At 39.9% G+C, this 15,917-nt stretch overlaps 1 protein-coding gene across 1 annotated transcript in view; it reads right to left on the bottom strand.

Annotated features, from left to right (window-relative positions):
• ERAP1 (endoplasmic reticulum aminopeptidase 1) overlaps positions 1-15,917 on the bottom strand; it is a 39,441-nt gene that overhangs the window by 13,893 nt on the left and 9,631 nt on the right. The window contains 9 exon segments of the mRNA XM_011989424.1: positions 444-515; positions 660-791; positions 2,195-2,326; positions 3,560-3,673; positions 4,025-4,179; positions 5,300-5,420; positions 7,751-7,885; positions 11,262-11,400; positions 13,834-14,374. Of these exon segments, the coding sequence (XP_011844814.1) occupies positions 444-515; positions 660-791; positions 2,195-2,326; positions 3,560-3,673; positions 4,025-4,179; positions 5,300-5,420; positions 7,751-7,885; positions 11,262-11,400; positions 13,834-14,357 (1,524 nt within the window). The 5' untranslated portion in view covers positions 14,358-14,374.

The raw sequence follows: 15,917 nt of genomic DNA, 5'->3' as shown, positions 1-15,917 counted from the left end.
GGTTTATTACGAAGAGTAAAGGAGATAATACATATAAGTGCTTAACAAGTGCCTGATTCATGGCAAGTGTTCAAGAATGCTCAGTGCCATTGTCTTTGTACAAATGCAGAGCTCTGGAAATGACTGACATATCCTTTTGACTGCTACAATGCAGCCATAATCTGCTATAGAAATGTCATAAATTCACTGCTTTACAAAGTGAAGCTGAAGAAATTAGTATCAGTGAGAAGCATTACCAAGGAAAGCTCTGCAACCCTCGTGTATAGACACATTTTAAGAAAAATTGAAAAAGATTATGAGTCTTGTATAGTTTAAATGCAGTCTTATCTGGAATGAGGGTGATATAATCAAGGACCTCAGAAAGTTTGGCACAGAGCTATCTTTCAAAGAATATGCAGTAAAAGAATGTGCTTGGGGGAACATGTACAGATACAGAAACTTACTGAGAATGAAGATGTATGTTGACTTCTAGAGCAAAAGCCATCCATCCCTTTTACACCGTCTGTAGGGCAAATCTAAAAACCAAAACTAAACACATCACTCTTATTTCTATAGAAAACAATTATTCTCCTCAGAGGGATTAAGATGATTCTGGGGAAACAAAACAAGATGATAAGCCTGTCAATCCCAAATGCAGAGATATTCAAAAACATACTCACACTTGCCATACTATCCCACAGGTCCTCGTTTTTTGTATTTTTATAGCTATGCTTCTGGAGATACTGTACAATACCACTTTTAAATGCATCAGCACTAAGATACTCCCTTAGCATATTCAGAATACAAGCTCCCTGAAAAGATAATAGAAATAATTGTTATCTATAGTTTGGTTGCGATCTCATCTGAAATCACATATTCTTTTGCAATAAAACACATTTCTTTGAAAATGTAACTGCAGTAACATTGTTAATGTCTGGCAATTTGTGAAACAGCATAAGCAGGTTAAACCTGGACCTGTTTAGGCAGGGGATTTGTCTAATGTGATTGTTTATGCTGTGAGCCCACTGGGGCCCTTATTTTCTATCAGTAGCCAGACCTCCTCATGGGGCAAATTGGCATCATCTGCCAACTCCTTTTGTTCACATGTGAGTGGATAATGGTACAGATTAAACATTGGACCTTCAGCTACTACCTGGCTCTCCCACTGCCACTCCAGGGCAGGACTAGGAAGAGGCCGGTACAACAAGGGGTGGAGCATTAGAGATGGAAGCAGAGGTAGACGCCAGGGAAGGAAAAGTGGGTATGTCCAGGGAGCTCGGGCAGCCTTGAGCATGGAAGGCTGATGGAGCTGGAGAAAGGGAACAAGAGTCTTCCCAGACACCCTGTATTCCTGGGTAAAGGGCTCTTTTCCCCTCCACTCCCATTACCACGGATGGCGAGTCACAAACTCAAATGCCTCCAGTGGCATATGACAGGGCATATAAATAAAGGAAATAGTCCAAGGATAAGAAGAACGCTCTTTTACATTCTTTTTCCCCTGTACTTTCAATGGAAACATGCAAGCAGAAAGACTTTTCTGTTTGCTACCAGTAAAACAACAGCCAAGCACAATGGTAACTGGCAACACATTCTCAGCCTCGGTGAGAAGACAACAGAACAGTTGGGAATGGTAGGGGAAGTGGAAAAGCAGAGCCTTGATCTTACAAAGAGAGAACAACAACTTAGCTCCAGCTTATGCTGCAAAGGAAATACCATGGACAAATCCTCCTTTTTCTTCCCCAAGAGAAGCTAGAAATCTGGATTTTACATAAAATCTCCCAATCATTAAACTGTTGGCAACAATTCCCAACTCTATTACTAAACACACTGTGCAAGACAATTATTTGCATCTCAACAATATTAACCATTGCTGAAGGCCTTGAAAAGTAAGCTACAGGAGGGCAGGAATTTTTGTCTAGTACAAAGTTGATGCTCAATCAATACCTATTTGTTGAATGATAAATAAAAGCAGAGTTTCTGTAAGCCATGAATTTTCAACCCAAGAAAGAATATATGAAGAATTTCCCATAAAATAGTCTTTAGGGTTATGAGCCAAACTGCAAGTTAGGCCTAAAAGAGTTAACTCCAGCCAGTCGTGTCAAGAGAGAAGGCATTCAATGTGGGTTTAACCCCACAACCTTCCCTATAACTTCTCCACCCCAGTATGTATAACTTTAGTATCCAAACTGTATCCTTTTACACAATCTACATGTACCTTATCATAAGAAACATCATCAAACATCTCCCGGATCTGAGCAGGATTCTCCACAGGTGTAGACACAGGGTGTGAGGAATTTAAAGCATCTACCTCCATTGCATCAAAACATTTGCCAAAGAAATAATCTTCCTATTGAGACAGAAAAAAGAAAACATCACCTATGATTTACATTTAGATAAAAAATGTCAAAGGTGGGACGTTTTATCTGAGGCAAGAAGTCCATACTTCACATTTTGGGGGCAACTTATTCCATATTTCCTAATATTTATGAAACAAAATAGAATTAATATAGTCTAAAAACCACCCAAGAAACAATGATTTTAGGTAAACATTATAGATTTTGTTCATCTTAAATACTTTAGAATAAAGAAAAATTCATATTTTTCTAATCTAATCTAATCATAATCTAAAAACGAAACGATTATGCCTATAGCCAAACAGCAACAAAACAAGAAACTAAACTGCATAGTAATTTCAACATTTCCAATCATTGTCTGTACTGTTTTAGAGCAAAGATATTTACCTTTAAAAACATGTAACAAAAAGAAATGGAGAACCTTAACCAGCTTTATTAGAGCACATTAGCTCAATAGGATAATACGTATCCATAATCATTTTTATTACTATAGATAATGTAGAAACATAAGAAAATATTTATGATCCATTATAATGTAATATTGATATATACTTTCTAATTATGTACACAGGCAGATCAAAATAGGCAGTAATAAATATTCACAAATGTATATTTTAAATAATGTATGTGGCAGATGAAAATAGGAATAAATATTTACAAATAATAGCATCATTGGAGTAGGATAAAAATATTTTACGTAAGTTTAATTTTGCTATATGTGATTTTCTTAAGTTAAACATGGTGATTTAAAAATTAAACCCTACAGCAGTTCCAAAGCAATAAATTTGTGACCCAGAAGCCTAGGTTGTTATATAATCAAATTTGCAGTTACCTTAAGTATAACTCATTTGATCTGGCAAGTAGGGTCCTATTGAGGTATCAGCAATCTATACCTAATAATTCTGCAATGAGCAACCTGAAGGTTGGGAAAATGAAATGGAACATTTAGGTTGCCATTATTTCTATTTCTTTGATATTAAGAAAGATAAAATTGGACAATTCACAAACAATCATAGATTCACAACTGAGTTTGTAAATAAGTCTTTGTGATATATCTTGAAAGTTCACTAGCATTTCTGCAACACGATTCATATCTAAACTGTCAAGGAAGTTATCAATGAAATCTTTTTGTAAGTTCTATAATCAAAGATTAGTAAATATTTTCCAGCAATATTGAACAAAACAACAAAATTAACCTAAAATGTAAAGGATAAATAATTACTTACAACTTTCAGTTCAGGATGGGTCACACTGACAGACACAAATTCCATAAATTTGGCAAATCCCTCATTTAGCCAAAGATCATTCCACCATTCCATAGTGACCAGGTTCCCAAACCACTAAAAACACAACATGTCTCAGTTTATTCACACATTTCCATGGAGACTGGATACCTATTATCTAGACTGGCAGCCATAAACAAAGACATTCAGAAAGAAGTATATTTTAGATGTCTAATATAAGTTTATGAATGTTAACGTATATTTACAGGACCAATATTTAATCAAGGTAAAAATAAAAAAACTTTCAACATGTATTATAAGACATAAAAACTAATGCTTTGGAGAAACAGTTTTTCTTATGAAAAAAAAGACAGAGTAAAAATTATAATATATAAATAGCCTTATATGTCCCATAAAAGCAATATAATCGTAGTTCATACTTTTTTAAAAGTGTGAGCGAGCTTATACCTGGTGGGCCAGTTCATGGGCCACAATCATTGTGATGCCAAGCTTACTTGATGCAGAAGACTTTTCCGCATCAAACAATAGAGCAGATTCTCTGTATGTTGTTAGTCCCCAGTTTTCCATAGCACCAGATTGAAAGTCAGGAATAGCAGCAAGATCTTGGGAAGGAAGTAATAGAATACATTACCAGTCTCAAAGCTACACATTCCCCCAAACACACTAATCTTCAGAACGGATAGGTATTTGAACCAGTTAACCATGCATAATCATGGAGCTCTAGACTGAAGAATCTTTCACGATGGAGAAAAAGCAGCTTAGTGACTCAGCGTCACTTTGCTATAAATGTGGCAAAGTCAGACTTGCATCCCAGGCCTTTTTTTTTTTTTTTTTTTTTTTTTTTTGGTGTCGGGCTGTCACTCTATCACGCATACTGGAGTGCATTTGCGGTGACATAATTACACCTCACTGGAGCCTCAACCTCCCAAGCTCAGGTGATCCTCCCACTCAGCCTCCCAAGTAGCTGAGACTACAGGAGTGCACCTCCACACTCAGCTAATATTTTTATATTTCTTGTGGAAACAGGGTTTTACCATGTTGCCCAGGCTGGTCTCAAACTCCTGGGCTCAAGTAATCCACCTGCCAGGCCTCCCCAGGTGCTGACATTACAAGACATGAGCCAAAGTGCTGAGATTACAAGACATGAGCCACCGTGCCCGGCCTCTTCAGGCCTCTTGACTCCATTTCTAACCTTCTGATGAGGAGATTGGAAATTGAAAAACTTAACAATTAAAATAATCCACTCTATTTTGAACGCCCAAGACCCACATATACCTAAAAAATCAAACATACAATAGTTTTAAGGGCTCATGGAAGAAAGTAAATGCAGATTGTCTTACACTATATACATTTATTCATTCAAAACAGTTTGTTGAGCATCCTCTGTGTTCCTGCCAAGCAGATGCCAGTAAGGAAAAATGTAGCCTCTTCCCTGTGCTGTCTGCCCACTAATAAAATCAGAAGGCAAAAGAGTCCCCATGCCATGTGCCTCAGGAACTCTATGAAGATCTGCCTTCTTCAGTATCACTAGAAGTTACTGTACACATCAAGGGTGAGAAGATGCTCAGAAAGATCAACTGCAGGTTTGTCACTTGCTGGGGTTTTTGTGGCTTGAGGGGCTGCTGAGGTAACCACAGGGATACGCCAATTAAAATGACAAATCTATGACTGTGTTCATCAAACGTCATGACGTCATGTGTAGTATCTGTACAAAATCTCTACCTTGTTTGGGTAGGGGATACGGTATGTTGAAATAATCCTCATAAAAATCTAGAAGAGTCACCGCAGCATCCAGTGCATAATCTGCTTGATTTATCTTGTCTGGCACAGCATATACAGAAACCTAAAGTGGAAGGCACAAGAAAGGAATTCAAATATCTTAAGTGGCTTCTCTCCACATTGTGTAGAAGACTGACATTATATTGTCATATTGTGGGATATGGTTGCCAATATTAAGGAAAATAATTGAGAATTCCATTTCTTGCATTAATACTGACTGTTCCTGATTAATCCCCCTTCTGAAAACAACAACAAATGCTGGATAACACATATAAAGTCTTCTTAAATGTGTTTATAAGATGGCAAATGAGAAAGCAAGATTTAGAGGCAAAAGTAAAATGACAGCTGGACCCTCTAATGTCAGGAGAGCACTGCAGACAGCTTTAGCCCTGATGGCAGTAGCCCAACACAGCTGGACTTGAGCTTTGGTTCTTATGGCATTGAAGGACTCAGGAGTTAAAAGACCAAGTCCAGGGCCTGCCCAAAGTAGAAAGTCTAACAGGACATACAACCCCTACGTAAAGCTAGTACCCAAAGGCCAGGCCTTTAATGTAAAGGTAAACTAGAAATAACTACCCTTTGTCAAGGAAACTACAAGTAAAGTGATCCCTGGACCAGTAAGTACTTCCAGACACTCTGCAAGAGCAAACACAATTTCTCTCTGGAATAATCCACTTTAGACTCAGGTAACATAAGCTCACAAACATAATTCATAATACAAGCAAGGAAACAAGATACCATAAGCAAGAGCCAGCAGAAAAAACAAACCACAAAATCAAATACACAAAGATTTCAGATAAAACAATTACCAGACACAGATATATAATATGTATGCTTAATGTGTTTACAGAAATGAAAGAAAAATATTAGTATAGATTAGACATTATTAAAATAATCATTTCTAAGAGATTCAGATAAGTGGCAAAACAAGGGGCAGGTGTTTTTGCTGATTAGTTTCACTGCTGAATTAAGAATGTTCCCTTCGTCCGAGTCTCAAGCGTCACCTTCAAATCCCCAGGTAAGTAAAGATACCTCCACAAGAATAAGAAATCTCAGCACTAGAGGAACCCAAAGCAATTCAGCAGGGAATCCCCATCTACTCAGACCTCAGTAAAAACCAGCACAAATACATAAGGTATCTTCAAACAAAGCATCCCTTCCTCCCCTCAGAAAAACCAGCTTGCATTCCGACCTATGGCACATAGTTGTATTGGTTGACCACTATGCAATGGTACCCAAATGAGGAACAAGTGTGCCTTGAAACAAGATTTTTCTCTCCAGCATTCCAGTGTTACCTGGCCCAAAACCTCTGGCCATTCCAAGCAGGTTGCTCTATCTTCCTTACTATAGCCAGAAATCCCCTGCCAGATAGTAACATTTACTTCCAAACTGCAGAAAGCCATAACCAGAAACAACCTTATAGGCCATTGCAGGATCTAATCCAAGTTATACCTTCCAAAGAAGTAAATACTAAGTTCCAGAGAGAATAGGGCCAAGGTCAGAGAGTCAGTGAAGTGACTGCGGTAAAGCCAGGATCATGACTCAGGCCAGGCCACACTCTCTCCATGTTGTTGTTATTAGAACCTCACTATACAAACGAGCATCCATGACAACAGGCTAGCCAAACATCCCGGTTTGCCTGAGATTGAGGCGGTTCCCAGGATGCAGGACTTCCAGGATTTTGTTATTTGGTTTTGTCTTTGTTTGTTTGTTTAGAGACATGGTTTTGCTCTGTTGCCCAGGCTGGAGTGCACAATCATACCTCATTGAAGCCTCAAACTCCTGGGCTCAAGGGATCCTCCCACCTCAGCCTCCCTAGTAGCTAAGACTAGTAGCAGGCACAAGGAACCATACCTGGCCAATTATTCTATTTTTTACAGAGACAGGTTCTCACTGTGTTGTCCGGGCTGGTCTCAAACCTCTGGCCTCAAGTGATTCTTCCATGTCAGCCTCCCAAATTGTTGGGTTTATGTTGGGTTTACAGGCACAAACCACTGTGCTCAGCCAGACTTCCAGTTTTAAAACCAGTTCCAGGCCGGGCGCGGTGGCTCAAGCCTGTAATCCCAGCACTTTGGGAGGCCGAGACGGGCGGATCACGAGGTCAGGAGATCAAGACCATCCTGGCTAACATGGTGAAACCCCGTCTCTACTAAAAAACAAAAAACTAGCTGGGCGTGGTGGCGGGCGCCTGTATTCCCAGCTACTCGGGAGGCTGAGGCAGGAGAATGGCGTAAACCCAGGAGGCAGAGCTTGCAGTGAGCTGAGATCCAGCCACTGCACTCCAGCCTGGGCCACAGAGTGAGACTCTGTCTCAAAAAAAAAACAAAAAACAAAAAACCAGTTCCAGGCAAACCAGAACAAGTTGGTCACCATATGTGACAATCACAGACTCACCTTGACTCCACTCTTGGTTATCTTGCTGACAGACTCAAAATCTGAAATAATGAAGGCCACCAGATAGGTGCTCATCTTCACAGTGACATCAAAATGGTCTTCTATGAGTCCTTCAGCAACAGTCACAGATTTCACCTAAAATCAGAATAATTCAAATTATCAAGTAATCCAATTATGTAATACACTGAACTTGAGAAATTTCCTAATTATCAGACATAATATTAAAAGTATATCAATCCCAGCACTTGGGGAGTCCGAGGTAGGCAGATTGCTTGAGCTCAGGAGTTTGCCACCAGCCTGAGCAACATGATGAAACCTTATCTCTACAAAAAAAAAATACAAAAATTAGCCCTGCTGGTGGTGCGTGCCTGTAGTCACAGCTACTGGGGAGGCTGAGCTGGGAGGATGCCTTAAGCCTGGGATGTGGAGGTTGCAGTGAGCCAAGATTGAGCCACTGTACTCCTGCCTGGGTGACAGAGGCAGACCCTGTCTAATGACGCTTCTATAATTACTTTAAAAGTTGTCTTTCTGATATCTAATTATAATTTAGATATTAAGGTCCAACAGTTCTACTCAATTTCTTTTTTATTGAGATATAATTCATATACCACAAAACTTACCATTTTGAAGTTTACAATTCAGTGGCTCTTAATGTAATCATAAAGTTGTGCAACTATCAATATTCAGTTTCTTTTAATAATTCAGATGGTTGCAAACAGACTAATATTTGGCATATGTGGATTGATAACCCAGATGAGACGAAGCAAAACCGAGATTGTGAGTTTTGCGAAGATATGGCTGATCTATTTGTCCTTAAATACAGGTTTGAGAATTATCTGGCAATGCAATGTCGAGCTGTTGAGCATATACGCAACGGGGAAAATATATAACCCTGTAGTACCTAAAAGAGCTTCTGTTCTTCTGTATAATTGAAAGTAACCTATTCCTGGGCATGCTCTTGCAAAGCTTCTTCCAAACTTAGATTTGCTTCATTGGAATCACCTTTTTAAGTGCAATCAGAGAGTAAAGGTGGGGTATGGTTGATGGAGGTACAGTCTTAGAGGTTTGCCCCTAAAGAAGAAAGTCTAACACCTCAGCAATAAAAAGCACGGAGATGAGACCTTGGAAAAAGAACCAGCCAGAATTAGCCAGGTGAAACCACAGTCACAGGCATTTTTCCTGTAATCCTATACTCACCTCTATTGCTCTGCCCTCATCTTTTTTGTTTGTTTGTTTTGAGAGATAGGGTCTTGCTATGTTGCCCCAGCTGGTCTTGGACTCCTGACCTCAAGAAATCCTCTTCTTCTGCCTCCCAAAGTGTTGTAATGTATGGTTGTAATCCTTTACAACCATAAGCCACCTCACCTGGCCCTCATCCTTCTTAACACCCATCAGCCACCAACTTCTGGTCACCATTTGATCATTCAAACCAACTCTGTTAGCCAGCCTAGGATTACTCATAAAGGATCCCAAATCATCTTTTCTTTTTAAATGCATTCTGCTTGTGCCTACCCACAACAAAAATTTCCTTTTTTTTTTATTTTTATTTTTTGAGATGGGGTCTCACTCTATCACCCAGGCTGGAGTGCAATGGTGTTATCTCGGTTCACTGCAACCTCCACCTCCCGAGTTCAAGCAACTCTCCTGCCTCAGCTTCCTGAGTAGCTAAGATTACAGACATGTGCCACCAAGCCCAACTAATTTTGTATTTTTAGTAGAGACAGGGTTTTACCATGCTGGCCAGGCTGACCTCAGGTGATCCACCTGCCTTAGCCTCCCAAAGTGCTGGATTACAGTCATGAGCCACCACACCTGGCCAAAAATTTCCATTCTCGAGTTGTGTTAATTAGTAGGAAAATAACCTGATTAAATTAATTTAAATTTAAACGTGATTAATTTCTGCCCCATGCCCAAAAGCTGCAATGTCCCAATGGTATATATTTTGTTTTTCTGGTCTCCAAAAAGATCTTTTGAGACCCCATTGTTTTCCCCTGAGCTCAATATCTGCAGCCTGAGGTCAGGCTACTCATATTAGATTTCTGTTAGTGAGAGACGTTTCTGTCCAAAGGGACAACATTGCATTAGAGGTTTTCCTATCCTCAAAAAAAAAGAAGTTTTCCTATCTTCAATAAGTGGATCCTGGATATCCATGGATTTAGACTGTAGCATCTTCCTGGAGCTTCCAAAGCTCCAGATCTTTCTTCTGAAAGCCTACAAATTTCTCCACTAATCCTGTTTGGTCCTTCAGTCTCTCTCCTGTCTCCTTCCCATCCCTGATCCTTTATTCTCCTAGAATTTTGGTTCACCAATTAAAGAACTCACTTCTGTCCCAGGGAGTCATGCCACAATACTGGGGGAGAGGACTATATTCTGAAAAAGCACATCCTGTATCTTAAATTTATATTAGGAAAATAGCATAATTGTTTCTTGTCTTTTCATATACAAGAGTGGGAGTGGGGACAAAAGTTCTTGGCTGGTAGGAAAATTTGCAGAAGAGTGGTTTGCACAGAGGATAGCCCTCTGGCGGGGGGTGGGAGATCCGAATCTTGTTTGAGGAAGGCATCCTTATGGTATGAAGGCAGGTAGGTATAGAGTTTTAAGGTTGAGAAGCACCATACTAGAGGTCGGTCTGTGGCTCTTGGTATCTCTCCATGCTACGATACTGCTTCCCCAGTCAGCACAGGGACAAAGTTGTTCATCCCTCAACTCTAGGCAAAGTCTACTCTACCCTGAGTCTCATCCCCAGTGAGTTTCTCTGAACAAAGGATGTGCTTCCAGGAGGTGTTATATACCAGCTGCAGAATGACGGCCCAGCTGATGCTTTTCTAAACTACCAGAATCAAAGGATAATGGCACTTACTGAACAGTTTTATTCATTTGGCATGGTTATCTTCTAGCCACTTTTAAAAATCAGAGGGAATGCTGTCCACATCTGCATTAAGATTGGAGAACAATGGTTTCTCTTGGGAAGCTAAGCTATCTATCATGACTTACCTTCAGCACCATAACATTCGGAAAAGATTTGTTTTATTCTCTTTTTCTGTCCGCCCAATTTTGTACACTCAGTTACAAATTATATAGTGAATATTACTATATAGTATATGTACATTATAGAAAATAACTATATGCTAAAAATATGGCCCAACTGACAAAGCATTACCTTTAAAATCATTTTAAAAGATCATATGAGCAAATGAGGGTGAAAGTGCTTTTTGAAGGGCACTACTATTTAAACCTGACCTGAATTTCTTATACCACTTCCCTCCTATCAGCATGTATAACCTGGAATGGCACTGTTACTGAAATCTTGCATTTTTAGGGGCAATTTTTACTTTGATTACATATAACTGTGGCTTGAAACAAAAGCACAGGTTGTAAATGAAAAGTTAGTAACGATCTGCCAGGCAATAAAACAAAACAGGTGACCCAATGTGGACTGTCACTGGGGTAATGCAAGTCACAGAGAATCAGTAGATTTTCCGGTAGAAAATACACAGGAGTGCAGACTCACCAGTGGCATATTGGAGATGGCTAGGTGCCTTGGCTCTCTTCTAATTTTGATTGAGAAACTTGCTTTGAAGGCAGGTTCATCAAAGCAGGGAAAGGCCATTCTAGCTGCAGTGGGTTCAAATTGTGTTGATGCAAGTATCCTAAAATTAAGGCAAGTGAAATAAAAATTGAGCATGAAGCACCAGGAACTCTAAAACAGGTGTTGGCTTTATAATTCCTAAAGTTACTATAAGATTGATGGATTTTACTACTAAAAAATATTTTACATCACAAAAGCTATCATAAACTAAGTTAAAAGACAAGTTAGACTGGGCATGGTCATAGTGGCTCACGCCTGTAGTCCTAACACATTTTTGGGAGGCTGAGGTGGGAGGATTGCTTGAGCCCAGGAGTGTGAGACCAACCTGGGCAACACAGTAAAACCCCATCTCTACCAAAACTATAAAAATTAGCCAGGCATGGTGGTGCAGCCTGTAGTCCCAGCTACTTGGGAGGCAGAGGTGAGAGGATGGTTAGAGCCCATGAGGCAGAAGTTTCAGTGACCTGAGATTGCGTCGTTGCACTCCAGCCTGGGCAACAGAACCAGACCCTGTCTCCAAAAAAAAGTTTTTTAAAAAAGTAAAAAACTGGGAAAATTCATTTAAGAAGTATGTGACGAAGACTTAATAGCCTTAACAGATAGTGAGATCCTAAAAGTGTGTAAAAGAATACCCAATGGTGGCTCATACCTGTAATCTCGGCACTTTGAGAGGCCAAGGTGGGCGGATCACGAGGACAGGAGTTCGAGACCACCCTGGCCAACATAGTGAACTCCCATCTCTATTAAAAATACAAAAATTAGCCAGGCATGGTAGTGCGCATCTGTAATCCCAGCTACTCAGGAGGCTGAGGCAGGAGAATCGCTTGAACCCGGGAGGCGGAGGTTGCAGTGAGCCAAGTTCACGCCATTGCACTCCAGCCTGGGTGACAGAGCAAGACTCCACCTCAAAAAATAAAATAAAGTAAAATAAAATAAACTAAAAAAGAATCCCCAACAACCAAGGAAATGAAATAAAAAGGAATCGCCAACAACCAAGGGAATCTTGGGCAAAGTCAAAGATCATAAACAGGCAATTCATAAAAGAACCTGCAAATCATTAACAAACATATCAAAAGCTGCTCAACTTCCTTAATCAAAGTTATGTAAATTAAAAAAAGATATCATTTGGGGGCCTTTTTTGCTCTAAAAAGACTGCCAATATACAGTATTGGTGAGAGGCAAGAAAAAATGACAAGGTTTATAAAAAATTTATAGGTTCTTTGGCTCACCAATTTTACTTCTAGGCAATTATTCTAAAGAAATAACTTACAAAGATGTTCATCGAAGTGTTGTTGATACTGAAAAACTGGAAATAATTTCATTTCCATTCCCAAGGGATTAAAGATATTAACGTACAACTATGTATTTTAATAAAATCATTAAAATGATACCTAGTAATAGTCATTTATATAAAACATCTTCCCAACATACTAAGTTTAAAAATTTCCTTATAAAAGAGAAAATATAAGAATTCCATTTATATAAAATAACATATATGCATATCCAGAAAGAAGTCTGGGAGAATATTCCACTGAAATAGAAGTAGTAGTTAGTTCAGGCTATGAGTGAAACAAATTTTACTTTTTTACCTTGATAGAATAAGATGGAATTTGAAAAATAAATTAGTATAATCTACTAACAAATAAAATTCCATTTTAAAACTTAGCATAAAATCTCTCTCAAATAAGTCTCCTCCTTAAAAACAGAACCAAAGCAAGGTGAGTAGAGAGCTCTAAAAAAGTTTTAACTGAGCTAGAAGTATTTCCTCTAATAGGATGCTAATAGGATATGCTGAAGTCCTAACCTGCAGTATCTGTGCATAAGACCTTATTTAGACATAGGGTCTTTACAGGTATCATGGGGTGAAGAAGAGGCCACCAGGCTGGGTCCTACTCCGGTATGACCGGTTTCCTTATAAGACGATGGAGACTGGGACATAGGGAAACGGAATGGCCATGCCACTAACAGAGGGAGAGACTAGAACGATGCAGGTACTAGGCATGGAGTGCCAGGGATCCACGGCCACCACTAGATGCTAGGAAGACACAAGGAAGGATTCTACCAGAGTCTGGAGGGAGCACGGGCCTGCTGACACCTTGATTTCAGACTTCTAGCCTGCAGACCTGAGAGAGAATACATTTTGTTGTTTACAGCCACCCAGACTGTGGTACTTTGTTACAACAGCCCTAGGAAACTAATGCATAGGTCAGGAAAATTAAACATGTTTATTATGTCTCAGAAATCAGACTAAATAAACAAATAGATATTTGCTCTGATAGAGCTGGGGGAAAGAAAATTGGTTAAAATAGAATTTTAAAATGAGATTCAAAAAGCAAGGGAAAAAGCCATTTTTAACACTATAAAGAAGATGCAAAAGCAAAACTGAAGAAAAAGTTCAACAACAAAGGTAATTTTAAAAGACAATCAATCTGAAATAATGAATTTAGCATGGGCAGCACTTGCAGTTTAAAAGAAAAAGAGAAAAAAAAAATACCTCAGTTCCCCTTCCTTGGTTCTGTAAGTGCTTTTGTAAAATCCGTGGAAAGTCTCTGAAAGATTGCCAGCATAGTGAATGACAACTGTGTACAGCAGCCCGACAAGGAGGGGCTCAGGAGCCAGCAGCGCGATTTGCTCCTGAGGAGGGTGTTCCAGGATCTGAAGCGGTTCTTCCGATAGCCTCTCTCCAGCTCCTTTCCTGAGGGTGGCCCTAGATATCTGCAGGTGGTGACTATGCAGGATGATGGTGCTGGTGGGCTGACTGGCTGTTATTTCTACTTCCGTGGTTCCCCAGAAGGTCAGCGTGGTAAGGTTTGCATGGATCAGGAGATCATAATGAACTGGGATGACATACTCAGGAAGTCGTATTTTATTCCAAGGAAATGGCATCCCATTACTACCTTTTGGAGATGCTTCACTGATCTGACACCATGAAGGAGTGGACACAGTTAAGAGAGCCAACAGTGAGGAAAGTAGAAATGACATGGTTGCAAGGGACCGTTTGAAGGACGGAAACACCATCTTCTTGCTCTAACTACCTAGTGGCACAAATGTACAAAAGCAAAAATATATTTCATTAAAATGTTATTGACATAGCAAAATTTCAGAATGTATCCACCCAGCATTCACAGAAATAGACATAAAATTCCAAAAGCACTAGTTCTTTTCCTCAAAGTAAAAGGACCTTCCCTATGTTATGGTTGCATATAAGAAAGATGTTTATCGTTAGCAACAATCATTAACACCTACTAGAGAGCATCATTTGATGTTCAAAGTTTAAATTAATTCAACCTGTCAGGGTTCTTGGTTGAAAGCAACTGAACAAGCTCTGGCTGATGTAGGCAGAAAAGGAATCATTAGGGGATCGTGAGTGGCTCATTAAATGGGTCACAGAGTTGCAGGACATTTGGGAAGCCAGGTTCACGAAACAAGCAAAACCGGAACCATATTAGAGGAACATCTGATCAAGCTACCACTCCCCATTGACACTGGACATTGGAGAAAGCCACCGTAATGCCCTGGAAATCAAATGGTGACACTGCGGCAGCCAACACTAAAACAAGGTCTCCACTGCCCCTGCGAGTACATGTAGCAGTAACCTTTAATAACTTCAGTGTCTTCCTCAAATTGTCATGCCAAAAGTTAATTACATATTTATTTAGCCAGGAAGAGCTTAAAGAGTTTAATTTTCCCAGTAGTTTGTGGCAAACGTTATCAATCACCTAGAATCTCTCTTACAATCATCCAAGTATGTGTTGAATGCCTGCTACACACAAGCAGTGTGCTGAGTCCTGAGTGGGACGAAACAATACACAAGACACCGGCCCCACCCTCAAGGATTTCAAAATATGGAAGGACAGAAAACACGCACAGATAATAAAACACAATGTGGAAAGTGTGAGATATTTTTTAAATAATAATAAAAGGTGTTGGAAAGAATGAAATTAAATTTCCAAAGAGAGAGAGAGAGACTCTGGCTGCAGTGACTCCTTGGGATGCCTTCACACAAAAGCAGCATTTGACTGTGAAAGGATAGGTCAGATTTCGAAATGAAGGAGAGCATTAACAGCACCACAGGTAGAGCAAACCAGGGCAGGAGAGCTAAGGCACAAAGGGAGGACATATAGGCAGGTCAGGCAATCGATGTGGACAGAAGGAAACTCCCAGAGGACTTGATGGAGAATGGTTATATGAAAGGCGGGGAGAGGAGTAATTCCAAGATTCTGCCAAGAACATGTGGAAGTCATGCTGCAGACCCTATTTTGCACTTAATTTTAAAGGCCATCAGACATATAAGCAATGTGAATATTAGGCTGGGCGTGGTGGCTCACGCCTGTAATCCCAACACTTTGGAAGGACAAGGTGGGCAGATCACAAAGTCAAGAGATCGAGACCATCCTGGCCAACATGGTGAAATCCCATCTCTACTAAAAATACAAAAATTAGCTAGGTGTGGTGGCGTGCACCTGTAGTCCCAGCTACTTGGGAGGCTGAGGCAGGAGAATCACTTGAACCCAGGAGGCAGACTTGTAGTGAGCCGAGATTGCGCCACTGCACTCCAGCCTAGCAACAGAGCAAGAC

The sequence above is a fragment of the Mandrillus leucophaeus genome, unplaced genomic scaffold (assembly GCF_000951045.1).
Source record: "Mandrillus leucophaeus isolate KB7577 unplaced genomic scaffold, Mleu.le_1.0 Scaffold353, whole genome shotgun sequence".
NCBI lineage: Eukaryota > Metazoa > Chordata > Mammalia > Primates > Cercopithecidae > Mandrillus > Mandrillus leucophaeus.
This window is presented reverse-complemented; position numbering and strand designations above follow the sequence as displayed.